The sequence below is a fragment of the Macaca thibetana genome, chromosome 13 (assembly GCF_024542745.1).
Source record: "Macaca thibetana thibetana isolate TM-01 chromosome 13, ASM2454274v1, whole genome shotgun sequence".
NCBI classification, from domain to species: Eukaryota; Metazoa; Chordata; class Mammalia; order Primates; family Cercopithecidae; genus Macaca; species Macaca thibetana.
Window position 1 is genome coordinate 82,573,563 of NC_065590.1, and position 19,237 is coordinate 82,592,799.

The following is a 19,237-nucleotide window of genomic DNA, read 5'->3' on the forward strand; positions in this document are numbered from 1 at the left end:
CCCACTTAAGGACTTAACAGTATAAGAAACATATCTTTTAGAATAGATAGGGAGGCCGGGTGCAGTGGCTCACACCTGTAATCCCAGCACTTTGGAAGGCCGAGGCAGGTGGATCACCTGAGGTCAGGAGTTCGAGACCAGCTTGGCCAACATGGTGAAACCCTGTCTCTACTAAAAATACAAAAATTAGCCCAGCATGGTGGCATATGCCTGTAATTCCAGCTATTAGTGGGGCTGAGGCAGAAGGATCGCTTGAACCTGGGAGGCGGAGGGTGCAGGGAGCCAAGATCGTGCCACTGCACTCCAGCCTGGGCTACAGAGCAAGCCTCTGTCTCAAAAAAAAAAAAAAAAAAATAAATAAATAAATAAAATTAATACAATTAAAAAAATTAAAATACAAAAAAATTAAAATACAATTAAAAAAATTAAAAAAAAAAAGAATAAATAGGGAGTTCCTAAATCTGTCTTAGGTTATGTAGAGAAGAAAACTGGCCTTTATTTCACAATATTGCTATATTATGACTACTTTTTGGGTTTCATTATCTAGTTCAACTAAAATTTTTGTTTCTAGAGTATATAAACAGAACTAAATGTATGTATTTAATTATATTTCTGAGGTCTGGGCACTGTCACATTTAGCAGTAGTTCATTCATTTTTATTGCTGAATAGTGTCCCACTGTATGAATATGTCACAACATAATTATCCACTCTATTGTGATGGATTTTTGGGTTGCTTCTAGTTTTTGGTTGATACGAATAAAACTGTTAAAAACATTTGTGAACATGTCTTTTGTCACACATGTGCAAAAAGCATTAACCATAAAGGAAAAGATTGACAAACTGAACTATATTAAAGTGAATAACTTCACTTCATCAAAAAGTGCTAGTAAGAGAATGAAAAGGTAAGCCTTAGCATTGAAAAGATATCTGCAAATATATGTCCAATAAAGAACTCATACATAAAGAACTCTTAAAAGTCAATAAGCAAAATAAAAACACATTAAAAAATGGTCAAGAGACTAGACTAGGCAATTTACAAAAGAAGATATCCAAATGACCAATGAATATTTATCAGGGAAATGCAAATTAGAACACACCCTCAGAATAGCTGAAAATCTAAAATATGGATAATATCATGTATTAACAAGGACTTGGAGCAACTAGAAAAAATACTGATACACTAGGAAAACTGGCATTATCTACGAAAAAGGACATATGCATATCTTATGATCCTGTAGTTCTACTCCTAGGAATCAATTCAACAGAAATACATGCACATGTGCACAAAACAGATGCACCAGAACTGAACACAATGGCATTATCTTATAAACCTTTTCCTTTAAGTATACTTATTATTTAATGCTGTTTTCTGCTTAAAAATTAGTTTCATTGTACCAAGAAACATGAGACAGCCTTATCCTCAAAGAACACACATGTACAGAACCAGTCAAAATAGTGTTACTACAAATAGTAAACAGAGACCATATGAAGCACTACAAGAGGACAGAGGCAGCAAATGTCTAACTAGGGATACTTGGGGAAGGCTTTATGCAGATGTTATTTGAATTGGTTTGTGAAGGATGAATAGAAGTTCAGTGGGCACAGAAGGAAGAGCAAGGCAGAATATGTTTAGAAGAGAAATGGCTTATTCTAGGAATGACAAGGATTTCCATCTGCCTAGAATGCAGTATTCCTGAGGGAAGAGAGTGACTCTTGTGAGATGACAGCAGAAAACTAAGCTGATTCAAGAAACCGAAGGACCTATGCATACTAAGTGTGACTCATGTTTTAGAACGGAGTCTTGTGGATAAACTGCTTTGTACATACATTGTCTGCTGATGAATGAATGTCTATATTCTGTCTCTAAATAAGGTGAAAACTCCTAGGAAGGGTCATGTTTTTTTAAAACTATATTCCTTCAGAGTCCATAAGCAACTATACAATAAATGAAGATACCTGTGTACTTTTGCACCAGTTTCACCCCATCCTAAACATAAAGGTTTCTAATCCATAACAACCTACGGAAAGGTTTGTCTTTATTTACGTCTGTTTCAGGTCATGTTTTGTAAAGGGCAATATTCTGTTACCCGGAATATTCAAGTCCCTATTCTCTGATGGTTGAGGGTGGTCAGAATCAGATGAAAAGGAAAACAGCCTTAGGAAATGCTTCAAAGGAAATAAAAAACAAGCCAGACTAGGTAACCTTGTCCACCTCCTTACATTTCTCTCCCACTTCATTTACATCAGAGGTTCCCAAACTTAGGTTTGGTTCCTAGGTTTTATTCCTAGAGAGTTACATTCAATAGGTAGGGATGGGAAGAAGGGGCAGGGAAGGTATTTTAAAAAAGGTCTAAAGATGTGAACTCTGATTTTACAGAGAAAGAAAAATCTCCTTTTTTAGAATTCTACATTAAAACTGTAGCCTTCTGAAGTTCTAAAGAAAACTTTTGAGGGCATGTTGTGATCAATTATTGATACTAACTTCTTAATATATGCCCAATGGATAGGAAAAAACATAGTATGAATTCGTATCTGGTCTATAGATGGAATAGAATAAATGAAAAAAAAAATTACTAGGAATGGCCATTCTGTGAAACAAGCAGTTACCCACCTGGCTCTGGGCCTCCAGTTTTATTTCCTCAGGAGTGGGTTTGGTCATTGGGGTTGGGTTTGTATTACAAGGATCCATCTGTTCTTTCTTTTCCACTTTCACCTTTACATCATCCAGGCTTAGGTTTGGAGTTGATCTTAAATCTTTCTCATCTTTATCTAAAAGATAGCGTAGGAGCTGATGGTCTTTTGATTCTTTTTTCTTTGAAGCATCCAGCTCTAGTTTTATACTGGAGTTTCCTTGTACCTGTCCAGTCACTGACACAGAAGTAGATGCACTGTCCTTTTTATCAGGCTCGACAGACAAAGTGGTGATATCTGAGGGGCTACCCTCCTGTAAGAGCCGGTGCAGAATTTTATGCCGCTCTGTCAGTGAGCTATGAGAGGAGGGACAAGAACCTCCTGAAGAGTTAGCAGAGGCAGAGTTGGAAGTGCCTGTGCAAGACAGGACATCTTTGCAGCTTGTGTCTATATCAGCATGCCGTAACTGCTGTTCGGCAGTTGTCGTCAAAAGCTGCACTAGTTTGTGACTGGTTTGAGAGTATTTACTGTCTCCATCTGAAAGTCTGTCATTGTTATGCAGAAGCCCTGAATCCAGAGGTTTGCCATCACTAGAGCTGTTGTCAGATTGAATCATTTCATTTAAAATGGATGCAATCTCTTTGTTATCTTTGGACTCAGCTTTTGCTGGTTGTATATTTAATCTGCTAGGTGAATTCTGTGAGCTCATCTGCCTGAGGACTGGAGAATTGGCAGAGAAGCCAACGGAGTTATTGGGTCCTTCATTCATACCCTGTAAAGATGTTACTGGGATGTTTGAATAAGATCGGTTAGTATTATTATTACAGGCACTACTTGTCATGCCAACAGGAGAGCTTAATGTCGAAATATTAGGAGGAAAGGAATTGTTTGGCATTCTGGGCCTTGTTGTCAATCCAGAAGTAACCTGTCTCCTTGGAGACATGAACTGTGCTAGGGATATTCCTGTACCTTCCATAGGAGAATTATTGAGGTTTAAAGAGGGATTACTGCTCTGTGAACTGGCCTGTCCTTGGTTTAAGGCAACATTGGCTACAATCTGACTTCCAGGTGAGCATCCGAAACTTCCTTGGCTGTTGCTAGAATTACTATGACTGCCGCTATGAAGGTCTGAGCTCTGCTGGCGGTTTATTCTGGTGGATACCATGTTGCTGTTGGATGGTGGCAATGTGGATGAACGAGCCACACCATGAGCTGGAGAGATACTAGGATTGACCGAGGGGTTTACTCGGGGAATTGACATTCCAGAATTAGTGTCATCTTGAGGAGAAAGCCCACTGTGCTCCCTGGGGGAAAAAGACATTATTATTCAAACATCTTCATTTGTTTCTATTAAAATATTTTCATGAAACGTATTCTAAAACAAGATCATTGATCTCATTAATATTGCAAGCTATCAAGTAAAGAGCTTCTGTATCATCTTAAATTAAGAAAAAAGTTCCTTAAATTAAGAAAAAACTACTGTAAAATATTAGCACCACTTAATAAGAAATAATGCTTATTGACTCTTACATTTGATAATGGTCTCAGTTATATGTAAAATAAATTTTTCTTGGTTTTGGAAAAAATCCAATATATGTTCTTTTAAACAATTTCTAAACTTAATATACACAATTAACATTACAATAATTTTTTGGTTGAAAAAGAAACTTCTCACACACCTCTGTTTATAAAGCATTTATTTATGACTCCTGTTACAGCTTTTAAGTATTTCAACTCCAAAGAGGAAGACTGGGTAAGGAAAATACTGTGTCACTGATGTAAAAATTAAAAAGAGTGATATGCAGACATAGCAGATGTTTTGAAAGAGAAATCACAATATGAAAAAAAGAACTGTGCTAATTCCACTCACAAGCATAATTTAAACTAAAAGTAGAAAAAAACAGAATACTGAATTCAGGTTTTCAGTGAGTTTTTTTACTCAAATTCATAATTATGACAACAGATTTGTGACTGGCATTACCATGTTCCAATAAGCAAATACATTAGATGAGAAAAAGATGAAGTGAGGGGAAATGTCTTTGTTTTTAATGCTACATTTTAACCACTGTAAATGTAGGATTTCTAATAATTCATAGGATAAAAGAATAGTTTCAAGAATTTACCATATATCAGTGTAAAACATACTTAGAGAGGGGAACAAATTAGAGGCAATGGCATTCAAAAATCAAGTTGATAGTTTAATGATTTGTAATTTCTGTGAGAAATTGTCAACTTGAACTCAGGAGCCACCAAGGATGCCAAAATGAAAATAGAGCACGTTCAAAAATAAAAATAAAAATAACAATGTTAACAAACTCTGAAATCTCTTATAAGATTCACATATGGAATGTTGTAAATTTTTAGCCATCTTTTTGGTTTTACCCTCTAAAAAGCATATTTTCACCCTCCGCTTTCCTACCTCCCTTTATGAACAACAAAGCTATTATATGATAAAACTATAAAACCCAATATGGATATATTGATTATATATACTCATCACACTAGTTTTATGCCTAACTTAGAATATCTGCTTTCTAGCCATCAAGAGTATAAAAAATTTCTCTAATAAGAGATATGTGAACTGGCTTATTTCATATGAAGCTCTCCAAATAAGTAGTACCTGTCGATGATATGAATTCCCATGATGAAAGGCTGCATGTCTGGACTTTGAGGGTAGCAAAGTTTACACTTGGTGTGGGCGCTAAGCATTGTCCCATCATTCAATATGAATCTATAGGAGGGGCTGGAGGCAGTGCCACGAGTCATCACTGTTTCAAACAAAAGAGAAACCTAGTTAAAATTCTGATACTTATACACTGGCTTTAAGTCACCAGGCTTTATTTCTACTTAGAACCTCATTTTAAATGCCCTCCCAACTGCTGACTGCTTAAACTCAGAATAAAGAATAATTCAGACAAAGCAGGTATCTGAGGGGGAAAGATGATTCCAGTTGAAATATACCACTTGATGACAGGGTTTAATTGAGTCATAGTTGAATGGGTGCCTCCTCACATAAGTTAAAATTATGAGGAAACCCTAAATCTGGGAAACAACAACTTTAATCTTTTTATTTTTTTTTTCTTTTGAGACAGAGTCTCGCTCTGTCACCCAGGCTGGAGTGCAGTGGCACGATCTTGGCTCACTGAAACCTCCGCCTCTGGGGTTCAAGCAATTCTCCTGCCTCAGGCTTCTGAGCAGCTGGGACTACAGGCGCCCACCACCACGGCTAATTTTTGTATTTTTAGTACAGGCAGGGTTTCACCATGTTGGTCAGGCTGGTCTTGAACTCGTGACCTCAAATGATCCATCCACCTTGGCCTCCCAAAGTGCTGTGATTACAGGTGTGAGCCACCATGTCTGGCCCAACCTTAATCTTTCTCTATACTGGGGGCAGCTCTTCAAATTTATTAAGTCTCCATTAAAAATACCAGAAAATACTTTTCTCTCCTCTCACTCTCAGTATTACCTTTAACAAGTTTGTTTTCTCTTTTGCTGGCTGATTTTAATAACAGCTCTACTAAGATATGACTCACACAGCATAAAATTTATTCTCTAAGTTTTGATCAGCTTATAGAGTTCCCTAACTAATATTCAAATTTAAGTTTTCACTCAGGAATGTGAATCACTAAGGTCCCATTCGACAAGTTATTTATAAATATGTGTAAAATCTGTGGACTATTTTTAATGTTTGAATTTTTAAAGTTTAGTAAGCAAATTAAGATAAAGCCAATGGTTATTAGTATAAGGAACAAAAACTAAGTTAAGACAGTCAAGTCACTTTATAAGCAGCATAATTTACTTTTGGCTTAAAGCTTTACTAACAGCAGAAAAAATTCTAACCATGTAAGTATTTATTAAATATGTAAAGGCTATGCCAGACTATTATGTAATAAAATATCACTGATGTTTTGATAATACCATATAATTCTATTTTAAGAAAGATTACTACCACAAATGACTATTATAATTTAGCCTGTGATAAATGTTAGTCCAATTTTTCAAAGACATTTCAGAAGGGGCTTTGATTACATTTTAAAGGACATGAGAAAGAGGCTTAAAATTACTAATTAATAAATAATTTTTGAAGTTACATGTTACTTGAAGTAAACAAGACATGTTCTATTTTATTGTCCTGTGTATACAGTACCAACTGAAAAAGGTATAGTTTGTTATAAATCTATATCATAATATATCTGACTAAGTACCAAAACCACAATATAAATCTAATTGAAAGGATAAGACTTATATCTAACCAACCACATTCTTTACACACCTGGCAAATTTCAGCTAAATCACTGGCATAGTTACTAAATATAATGTATCTAAACTAGGAAAAATTTCGAATTTGGAGAAGCTTATTAATTTAATACAAGATAATTACCACACTTCATGTTTTGAAATTAGATTACTTGTTTTGGATGAGAATGTATGGACTAAGATTTGGCATTTTATAATTCATTCAGCCATTCTTGGAAATGAGAAAAAGGCAATATCTAATATGGTAAAACTTCAATTAATTAGAACTCAGTAAGACTCTCCAGTTAACTAAAATTCTGGTGCTTAATTGTTCAGATGAAGAGGTCAAAGGAAGGCAGCATAAATCAATGAAAAGAGTAAGAGCCTAGGAGTCAGATTCAGGCTTGACCTTTCACTGTCATTTACAAGTTTAAGACTTAATGCAAATTAATGTTCACCCATCTCAGTCAACTCATTACTAAAACTGAGCCAGTAACATTGTAAAATAATATCTAGCATGGAGCCTAGCATAGAGTACATAGCAGGTATTGAACGAATATTTCCTCAATAAACATCAGAGGGAAAAAAACCCAACAAATATGCAGCTTCCAAAGTACTTATGTTCTGAGTTACACACATAGTCAATCCCTAGACACCATTTATGGCAACAGCTTCAACTCTGTCTAGCAATCACTAATACTTTGAATTAAGAGATGAGTAAGGTAGCCACAGCTCTTCACAGAGTTGGTTCAATAAACATTTGCTCTACACATCAAATTTTCCCTTTAAGTGGGTTTCAAGGTTTAGTTTTGGAATTTCATTTTGTTTATAGGTCCTGGCCTAGTTTTCTGACCTAATTTTGTCATCTTTATAGCTAGTATTTTGATCTCTGATTCCTGTGTTCATTTCTAAACTTTTTAGAACACTTAGCGGGGAAAGATATTATTGAAGGACTATTATTGACACCTCAGAATCCTTCCAAAAAAACTTTAACATGACAGCTGTCCCCCCCCTCAAAATAGGCCTCAAAAGAGCCACAAAGCAAAAGAAACATTAAAATTTCCCTGGTTACAGCAGCTGTAGAAGCAAAGCTTTTTGGGTTTTTGATCCCTCCCAATTTGGTGGCGAGATAACCTCAAACAAGCATGCCTTACGGATATTAACAAAAAAGGTAAAAAATGTGTGGCAAGGTACTATGGGTCAATGCTGGTACAGGTTTATTTTTCTTTGTGGTAGTCACCTAAACATATGCAGAAAAAGAGAAAGAATTAAAAAATTGTTGTTAGGTACAGAAAAAATAATTACCCCTAAATGTTCTAAAATTCTCAATCACCAATGAGCAAATTCTATTTATTATATCAAAATCACTAACAGGACAGTAAACTCACATTTTAAATATTTTTAACAAAGTTTGACATAAAAAGATTTTCAGTTAATTGTCACATGGACCGTGGACTTAACCACATTACGCAAGTCTCAAAGAACATTCTAATTAATCATTGATATGGGTACTTTATGTTGTATAGCAATGCTTCCAAACTTAATACCATAAACCCCTTCCAGCTTTGACTCATGATATACTTTCTTCTTTTTTGGGACAGGGTCTCACTCTGTCACCCAGGCTGGAGTGCAGTGGCGTGATCTCGCCTCACTGCAACCTCCGCCTCCCAGGTTCAAGGGATTCTCCTGCCTCAGACTCCCAAGTAGCTGGGATTACAGGCTCACATCACCAGGCCCGGCTCATTTTCGTATTTTTAACAGGATGGGGTTTCACCATGTTGGCCAGGCTGAGCTCGAATTCCTGTGCTCAAGTGATCCTCACACCTCAGCCTCTCAAAACACTGGGATTACAGGCGTGAGCCACCATGCCTAGCCTTAACTATATTTTTTAAAAGATGAAAATAGCTTTATTTTAATATAAAGTTAATAGAGAGATGAACAAAGAATAAGTAAAGTCATTTGTAATTCCATCATGCAGAGATAATCAGTTAAAATTTTGTTAATTTTCCAGAATTGGATAAATAGATATCTAAAAGTGAGATCATATTATATATGCTGTGCTCTCTTGGTCTACTTTTTTTTTTGTTTTTTGAGATAGTGTCTCACTTTGTCACCCAGGCTTGAGTGCAGTGGCATGATCAAGGCTAACTGGTCTTCACTTCCTGGGCTCAAGCAATCCTCCCACCTCAGCCTCCCGACTAGCTGGGACCATAGCTGTGTGCCACCATGCCTAGCTAATTTTTGTATTTTTATTTTTTGTAGAGATGAGGTTTCACCATGTTGCCCAGGCTGGTCTTGAACTTCTGGACTCAGGCAATCTTCCTGTCTCAGCCTCCCAAGGGCTGGGATTACAGGTATGAGCTACTGTGTCCAGCCACCTACTTTTTAATATAACAGTATATCGTGGATATTTCAAAGACAAGAAAAGATGATCCATCATTATATATATGTAAACAGAACTTTCATACAACTAGTTTCTAGGTTGTATAGCCTGACATTTCCCATGACTACTATCTAACCGCTGATAGATGTGCTCCAAGAAAAAGTATTCTGTGAAAAAAAAAGTCTCAGTAACAAAATTTAAAAGGTATTTTTATTGTAGAACTTCTCAGAAACTTAAATACCTTAAATATATCTTATAAATCCCCTAAAGTGGGATTACACATAAAACATCATTTCCTAGTTATAGTTATTAAGTTTGTGGAACCTAGGTTCATATTTTACAAACTTCTCTGTAAGTAAACATCTTAGACTATAGACTCTGATTCAGTAGTCTGGGGTGGGGTCCAGAAATCTAGTTTAACAACTGACCCAGATGAATCTATCTTACCAGGGACCTTGGGAAGCACCATGACCTAGATATTTCTTTAAAGTAATAGTTTTGAATTGAACAGAACCTGGGAACTTTTTCCAAACTATACATACTTGAATGGATCTTCTCCTACTTTAAAAAGTTCCTCAAGTGATCCTGATACCTATTTCTCTCCAATCTCAATGTAAAACCATGGCTTTAATCTAATTCATGCTAGGTAGTTCCCAAATATTCTTTGACTGAAATGTGTTTTCAAACTTGATTCTGGAAAATATAATAGTAAATTCCCTTTGACAGCAGTTCATGAGTTGACTTTGTCAAGAGCAGCTAAAAAACTAAACTAAAACTAGAAATTTTAATGCATATTAGGATTTTGGACTAGTTGCTGCCATCAAAGAGTAAGTTAATGGGCAGGAAAAAAAGACAACAAATGGAGGACAAACTTTTCCTGCCTAAATATCGTTCACTATAAAGTTCTACACAAAATCAAGAAGATGGTACATAATTTGTTTTACTCTTTTTATACTGTCCTAAGTGAAAAGGCAGCAAGAAAACTGCAAATGCAAACAACAGCTCTCTCCAATCTTGATGGATCAATGGTTGTCACACTTAAGCATTATTATTATTATTATTTGTTATTATTTTTTTTGAGATGGAGTTTCACCTTGTTGCCCAGGCTGGAGTGCAATGGTGGGACCTCAGCTCACCGCAATCTCCACCTCCTGGGTTCAAGTGATTCTCCTGCCTCAGTCTTCCAAGTAGCTGGGACTACAGGAATGGGCCACCATGTGCGGCTAATTTTGTATTTTTAGTAGAGATGGGGTTTCTCCATGTTGATCAGGTTGGTCTTGAACTCCTGACCTCAGGTGATCCTCCTCGGACTCCCAAAGTGTTGGGATTACAGGCGTGAGCCACTGCGCCTGGCCAACTTAAGCACTATCTTTAAGGTTTGTTAAGATATCTGGGCAGGCCTTCATCTGATATTTTAATTCGGCAGGTCAATAGCTTTAACAGGTGATTCTCATGACAGTGTTTCATTGACCACATTTCTCATATCTGGCTAGATATTGCTGAATAGAAAATATCAGAAAAGGCTGTGCTCAATCCACAAAACCTGTTTGTCAGGTTGTTTAGAATCTCCAAAACACTAGATTCAGTCATGTGAACTTTGGACAACTTAATTCTAAGAAAAATACAAGTTATTTCTATTGAAGATTTTTTTTCCTAAAAAATGTAGAATGAGGGAACATTAAAAAATGACTAACAGGGAAGAGGTATTGGATTATACTTACATTTCTTTACGTTTTACTCTAAATTATTTCAGTTTATATATTAATGATAAACTAGTTACTTATTATACTTTAATCAATTTGTTTTATGGCCTAGTCACATCTATGGGGAGCCTAGCCATTTGGATAATGAGACAAGCCAGATCTGCTTTGCCTTGGTGAAAATGAACATAAGTTATAGGCAAATAAATTAAATCTTTTAAGAAAAGCCTTGGAAGGCCCAACTTAAGGCAAAAATCAAAAGTACTATATACTTGAGAACTTGAGGCAATGAGTGGAGACAGTGCTGAGTCCCAAACCTACGCAAAAGTCAAGCATCACTCTTGGCAGAGGAAATCACAAAGTTCACATCCAATGGACGGCATTAGTTACTTATTGTAATGGTTTCCAAACCTGGCTGCCCTTCAGGATTGCCTGGGAAACTTTTAAAAAATACAGATTCTTGGCTCTACCCAGTGAAATACAATCTTATGGGGTGGTATAAGTCTAGTAAGGAGCCCACTAGAGAACCACTAGTCTGTACAAAGCTGTTCCAGAAATACCTGGATTGTGATATTTATATAGATACTTCCTGGAAAAAGAAAAAAAATCAAACTACTTTCTCCATATATCACTAGGAAGCAGTTGACCTGAAATGTAATGAATGGAAAATCATATATAAACTTAGGAAATCTAATGTTGTGGGAAAAATGTTAAAATTAAGACTGATGAAATAATAATATTTTTAAATTGTTTTTCAGGAAAAGCCATACAACGAGATTCTTACAAAAGAAACTATCTAGAGATTAGAGAATAAATTTCATTGGAAAAAGAATGTTAGGCTACCATAATTAAACGACAATATTTTTAAAGTATATCAAAGCCATTTAATTCTGAACTTCTGTAAACTTTCTGGCCTTAACTCTCAAATAACTTTTCCCACCTTTCCTATAGTATTGTTAAGTTTCCTAAGGGCAGGTAATATACGTATCTTATACTTCCATGATACTTACTAAGGCCCAGCAGCTATGCAATAATTAATAATTTCACAGGATGTATTTTTTGGCTTGAAATTTCAACCTGAGTCAAGAGATACAGGTTCTGCAACAGTCATGAAGTAAACATGCATGACACTGATCTCTGTATTATCCAGAAGGCCTTTAACATGCTTGTTCTGCTGGGAATGATCTTTGAGAGCCAAACAAAATATTATTTATTCTCTGAAGTCATCCTTGATTCTTCAAGTCAGAATAAATTTTTTTCTTATTTGGTTATGGTTCTATCATATCCCATGTCAAACTGATCTTTAGGGTTGTCATATATTTTCCTACTGTATTATAAGCTCTTTAAGGGCAAAACTTTCTTTCTTAGTCATCACTGTACCCCTGGCACCTTATATAGTGTTCTATGTATGTTGGGAACTTGATACATGCCTGCTGAATGAATGAATGAATGAATGAGTGACCACCACACAACATCCTATTCTTTAGAACATGTATCCCAAATTTCAGATCCACTCATGAATTACTTTGCTTACCCATTTCTTCCTTTCCTAAAACTGATTATTGCAAAAACTATAATTTGGAGAAAATACTTATCAAGCCATAAGTTCTATACAAACTATCCAAATGTAAGTAAAGATAAAGGTTAATGAAAATAACTGAGAGAGAAAACTTTACCTTCTTGGAACAGCTGTCTGGCATAAGATGGCTCTCTGCCCTGAGGTTGGAAAAAAGCGTAAATGCACTTCCTCACTAAATCTTCCCAACCAGTTCTGCCAGCAGCTCTCAGGGAACTAGTATCAATAGAGATGATTTTACCTGTACAAAGAACAAAAGTGTACATTTATAACAGCCTCTTTATATAAATCATCCATATTTCAAAACTAACAACTGAGTCTAAGAAATATTCTTTCTTTCCAAATACTCAATAAACAAAAGCAATAAAAAGCACTATTAATTTTTATTACATATAGTTATGAAGTATGTTATTGACATAAATTGTTTTGGTTTTGGAATTGTTATGTCCTAGTATGTCATATTATAAAATTCAATTCAGGTCTAGGATTAAAGTCATACCATAATGACCTGACGCTGCTGAGACTAATGCAGTTCAAACTCCTCTGGCTTGGTCTTTGGATTCTGCTCTCTGTATACTGATGACTGATAGGAAAGGAGAGGTAAAGATGAAGTATATTGCTTGGTTTAAATTAATTTCTAATTACTAAGAGAAGAGAATATGAGAAAAGAAGCAAGGCTTTCCCTCTCTACCCTTTGTTGGGCTGTAGGCAATACTGTATTTAAGACTAAACACAGACTGAAGGCAACAAAAGTTAAGTCAGAAAAACGGTAAGTGAGAACATTAAGATTTGCTAGGCAGTATGCACACGGAACACATGCTTTATAAAATTTATAGTGATTCGCCATTGTTATCATATTTAAACAAATTTCCTAACTGGCTATGAGAGAATTCAGATAAGTTATTCCTCAGTTAACAGAGGGCCAATTAATCCAGTCTGTAAATATTAAGACCTGTTTTATCATGTTTTACACAATCTTACAGTCACACAAACTAATACAAGATATATATAGAATATATATATAAATGAAGAATTATATTAATGAGATAAAAACCTGCAAACCCACCACTCAACTTTAGAACTTGACGTTACCAATATTGCTGCATCACATGTGCACTCCTCCCTTGTCACTACCCCCTCTTTAAATTCTCCTGTGAATGGGCATCTAGACTGTTAACAGTTTTTTGCCATTATAGTCAGCACTACTATGAACATCTTTCACATGTTGCATGGTATATGCATTCTCTAGGGTATATACGTAGGAACAGAATTGTTAGACTGTAGGTTATGTGAATGCAACTTTATAATATTAATTTTAAACTGTCTTCCTGAAACTTGTACCACTCTATGCTTCCACCAGCAATGCATAGGAGCTAGTGCTAATCTAACATCCTTTCCATCACTTGTGTTGTCAGGCTTCTTTAGGTTTTCAAATTAGTAGGTGAAAAATGCTATCTCATTGTGGTCTAAATTTTTATTTCCCCAATTATTAGAGTTCACCACTAATGTTTCCTCTTCTATGAATGCCTGATTAAACATTTTCCCCATCTTCCCCTTCTTCATACAATCAACTCAAATCTATCATCCAGTTTGTGCCTCCTCATCGAACTAACTCCCTGTTTATATATTTCATTTGGTTTGCTTAGAATAAAATATTCATTAGACCTTTGTAACTTAGGGTCTTGAATCTGATGTACCCAGTCCTACTTGATCAGGTTATCACCTAAGTCTTGGCATAAATGTAAATAGTAGAAAGAAAATAAACTGAAACTCAAATAAGGGAATTTTGTCATTTAAGAACAGTTTGGGGAAAGCCTGGTGAACACTGTAACTGAAACTATAAAAGATCTTAGATTTTTAAGAATTTTAATAGTTCAACCCTTGTTTCCTATGTCAGAGATAAAAAGTTGGTTATAGCAGGGACTCCACTGCTACATAATCTTCCTATACAAGAATGCGCCTCACAGGCAGTGACTAAGGGAGGTGTGTGCATGTGTGTGTGTTCATGTCAGGGTTGGCCCCACGAGAGGGCATGAGAGTTTAGAGTTTGGGGGCTGGCAGGAGAGAAAGTGATTAAGTTATCAGCAATGGTACCAGATGGGTAATGTAATGACTGTCTTAGTGAGGAATCATGAACAGCTTGATTTAGAATACCTCTGCCTACTACAGGAAAGTTTAACCAATCAACCAACCACCAAACAACCAAACAACAATAAAAAACCTTTTTACATTTCCTAGTAAAAGACTTTTTTCTTTTTTTTAAGCGATATGGACCATCCCATAAAGAGTTAAAAAGTACTACAAAAACTTAAGAAATGTTTAACATTTATTATACCTATTCTTTTTAGCTAAGTCAATTCTATGATTTATATAATAAAATGTTAGTTTTACATTTTAAGTATATTTTATATTTCCTTGGTATCTTTGTATAATAAGTGTGTACAGTATAGTGATGCCCTTTTAATAGCGCTTTAGTGAAAAGTAACATAATACAAGAAAGAGCTCCACATTAGGACCTAAAGGTGGCCATTCTCGGCAAAGGGCTGTATGGTTTTGATCAAATCACCATCCCCTCATTTGTAAATCCAGGTTGGATTCTGTGATCTTTGAGGCTGCCTCAAACTACAAAATATATAGTTATTTTATGGCCCAGAGGCTAATCTTTTATTTTACACGATTATGGTTATTTTTATATATTTATACATATTACCAGGTATATCTAAAATTTTAACACCTGGGTTCTTAGAAACAAAACTACCACGGATAACACTGTTCCTATGAGAAAATAAAGTCCTTAAAACAATCCAATTTAGAATTCAACTTATAGAAATGCAATATGAGGAAAAGCTGAAACATCTTGTTCCTAAATTAGCCTCATAACTTTTAGGCCTTCCTCATCTCTGACATTTTTTTCTGTGACCTCACAATAACCCTTTTCAACACGTTTTCATTCTGCTATCTCACAAAGCCCTTCTTTGGTTTCTTTTTAGGTTAACTGGTTACTGACCAATTTTCCTTTTCAATGGACTCTATTTTTCCTTCATGCAAAATACTTTCAATTTTCAATAATTTAAAAAATAATTTTTTAAATTTAAATAAGAAATTTTTGTTTTGGCACAAACCCACACATCCATAGTAAGCTTATTAAATTTTTCCAGTATTGTTCATGGTAGAGACCAGAAAGGAACACAATACATGGTAGACTCAAAAATGGAATGAAAAAAGGGATGATAATTGATAATTACTATCCTTAGATGCCATCTCTCTGCATTCAGAGACATTCTCTTCACCATTTTCTATTATCTGTGCTAATTTATCCATACTAGTTCTTTAGTAAGAGCAGCTGGAAGTTTATCACTAAAAACACATGCACAAAGCATACAACATTAGAATATTAGATTATTGGGACTAAAAAATGAATATATAATGAAATAGGATCTTATAAAAAGGTGGTAAAAGTCAAAATGTATATTAAAACTAAACTTTCACAAAGCAGAAAATTCAGAAGAAATGATTTTTAAAATCTTAGTCTGCTAGAAAATATACCTCTAATATTTATCTCTATTTTAAAATTAGAGAGGTGAGATATATGTAACCCTGGTTGTTGTAAAAGCATGCACATACAATGTGTTAGTGTAAAGATAAAATCAAGTAATATAAGAAAAATACTTCATCAGCTATAAAGAACAGTAACAATTTGTCCTTGCTGAAAATAAAATCTGAAGTAGGCCTTTAAGAATGCCTTATTTATAGGCAGTCTGTTACTCAGTTTGAGGCTCTCCTGCCCTCCTTCTAGCACTTCTAACTTACCTCTCTGTCTTGCTTATCTTTAGACTTCTGCAGCTCTGGTTCCTCAATTAGGGGTACCCGTTCTGCATCAAGACCCTTCGTTGCTGCCCCCCTTCCAAGACCCACACTTTAAATAGCGGGCACCACTTCGTCCTTTGGGGCTCAGTATCAGCTCCTCAGACAGGCCTTTGCTGACAAACTAATTTCATAAATCTTCCCTTATACCATTCTCATAACTTTTCCATCATCAAAAATAACACAATTTGTCATTGAATTATTTTTGTTCAACCATATACATCTTGAGGAATCACCTAGTGACAGGCACTTCTAGGGACTCAATCAGTATGGGCTAAATAAATTTAGAGAAAAAGAATTAAAAAAAAACCCAGAAATAGCCAGATACATTTAAGCATAATAGTAAAACTACCGTATTCATATCTATTTTAAATAAATGTATATATCTCTACATATTTACATATCTATATCTTCTAAATTTAAGCATTTTATTCCATGATTATGAAAAATAATTTATAATCAAACAAATATAGGTATATAAAGTTATAAAAAGTGTTCTCTCCAGCACCCTGACCATGATAACGATTATAGTATCTAAGAGCACCATTTAAAATGTTTTCTGTATAAGACTAGGGAGCAAAGCCTAAATCTCATAGAACAGAAAGACATTCTGGATATAATTAAAGGGCAGAGTCACATTATTAATACCTATGGAACATTCTGAACTTTATAATTAGTACCTGTAGTATCTTGCTTGGTCATAAAGGATTCTACACCCGTAATAGCTGGAGGCCGAGGTAATCGCCGTGCAATACAAATCAGACATGACTGGAAATCTGCCCAAAACAAGAAGGGGAAATTGAAGGAAAGAGAGTAGAAAATGGTTTACCTCTATCACTTGCCATTAATGGTTTTCAAAAAAACAATACATGTTACAGGACCTGACATAATATTGAAATCATTCTTATCTAATGTATCTTAGAAATAAACTTGCTGGCAACCAAAAACTGACAGCTCCAGGTAGAGAGTTAGTTGGCACAAACTATTCCTTCCTATTGAATGCTCTTATATATACCAGAGCAGACTGATGCATTTCATGTATGGATAATAACAACTAGAAGTAGTAGTTTTGGTTAGATATAAGTGGCACAGTGTTTTTTAAAATACAGTTTTGTAGTCAATTTCTTATATTCACCAGTACTTAACGGCTGCAAAGATTATTCTTATAACCACGGGGTAGATAATTATATGAGAAAAACAACCTTTAACTCTGAAGCACTATTTTGCTCTTGACAGATGACTTCATGTTTTCAGGATATACAATTTTTTCTAAGTCCTATTCCCAAATTTTGTTTTGAGGATGTTAAACACAATATCACACAGCTAAAAATGAACTTTAATCAAATAAGACTTGGCATGTATATTTTATAAAAAGTCTCCAGTTGATTGCCACCTCCATTTCCTGGTGAGACCTGCTACGTATATGGCTTTTTTGCATCTGACTGACTTCTTGTCTACTACCTTCCCTTGTCCTTACTCCAGTTCCCAATTTGTGATTTTCTAAACTTAGCCCAGTCTAAGTTTACATGGAAAACTCATCCACTGTCACATATTTAACTAATTCCATGTTGACACCATGTTCATATTAGAGCTTCAGCATGTTTCCATCTGTTCATAAGTTTTCTCCTTATAAATTACCTTGTATAGCCTGAAAAATGCCAACTCTATTCTCCAATGTTCCCTACACTCTAAACTTGAAACTTTCTAAAAATCAGAGCTGTTCAACAGTCTGCTGCATCTGGTACATTTCCAACTGGCAGCAGTTAGTTACATCTCTTATTTCTAGACAGCAAGTTGGTCTGAATTATTTGACATTTTAGTGGGAATGCCAGCTTAAAACTAAGAATCTGGGGGGCATATTAAAGGAATGATTCTAGATGTAATTATTGTTTTTTAAGTATTAAGAATATATAGCAAATGGAATAGCTACTATGATACATACTATAGTAACCAAAAATACTATCTGAAAAAGGCAGTTTATAATTAATTTCCTCTCCTTTCCTTAAAGTCACAGAAGAAATAAACACTTTAAAATGAACATTTGGCTTTACCTTCTCCATCCTCTTGAATTGATTTTGGCTGTGACACAGTGAAACACTGCATTACTTCATAACGCTGGCAAGCTTCTTGGTTCTCGGTTCCTGGCTCATCTGGAGGGTGAATTAGCATCCTGCAGTTAAAGGTATGGCTGTTTCGTCGTGTTGCCTCTTGAGGCCAAGGAACTCCATTTACTGAGGAAGAAAAATTGATTACGTGCTTGTGAATATGGTGAAAAAGCACAAACTCTGAAGATACAAAAGATGTACTTTAAGCGATCTGCTTAATTAGACACTCAGATTAAAAGACAGACTGACCTCTTCACATCTAACATTATCCTGAGGCAATAGAATACTTATCTCCCTAGCAAATCTAAATGTCTACCAATTAGAAAACTGTAACATTTCCAAGAAAATACATGGGATCTTCCCCTCAAATATTATCATCAAAGACAAAAATTAAAAATTAAAACTTACTAGTCATTTTGCTCAGAATTTTACAGCAGTTAATTAATGAGTTTTTCAGTTGGTTTCCAGTTATACTTTGACAATGAAATGATTCAAAACCACAGGTATATTGATAAGTGGGGTTTTAACTTGGCAATCATGGATTCTTAAGGTTGGCTTTTGTGTGGATGTGCACCTTTCTGGGGGAGATTTCAATTTTCTTAGAGTCTGTGACTCAAAAAAATATTAAGAATATAGAGCAATCTCAATTTCTCATAACCATTTTCTCCTTGTGCTTTATTTTACTTAACTGGCACAGTTCATATGCTACAATACCTTGGATATAGTGGATAATCAATATTA

The 19,237-nt window shown here is 35.2% G+C and overlaps 1 protein-coding gene across 9 annotated transcripts in view; it reads right to left on the minus strand.

Moving 5' to 3' along the window:
• NCOA1 (nuclear receptor coactivator 1) overlaps positions 1-19,237 on the minus strand; it is a 279,136-nt gene that overhangs the window by 62,945 nt on the left and 196,954 nt on the right. For all 9 annotated transcript variants that reach the window (XM_050753579.1, XM_050753584.1, XM_050753581.1 and 6 more), the window contains 5 exons: positions 18,443-18,622; positions 17,072-17,167; positions 12,628-12,768; positions 5,253-5,400; positions 2,613-3,936 (listed from right to left, as the gene is read on the minus strand). In XM_050753579.1, coding sequence (XP_050609536.1) covers positions 2,613-3,936; positions 5,253-5,400; positions 12,628-12,768; positions 17,072-17,167; positions 18,443-18,622 — 1,889 coding nt within the window. The remainder of the gene's footprint in view (positions 1-2,612; positions 3,937-5,252; positions 5,401-12,627; positions 12,769-17,071; positions 17,168-18,442; positions 18,623-19,237) is intronic.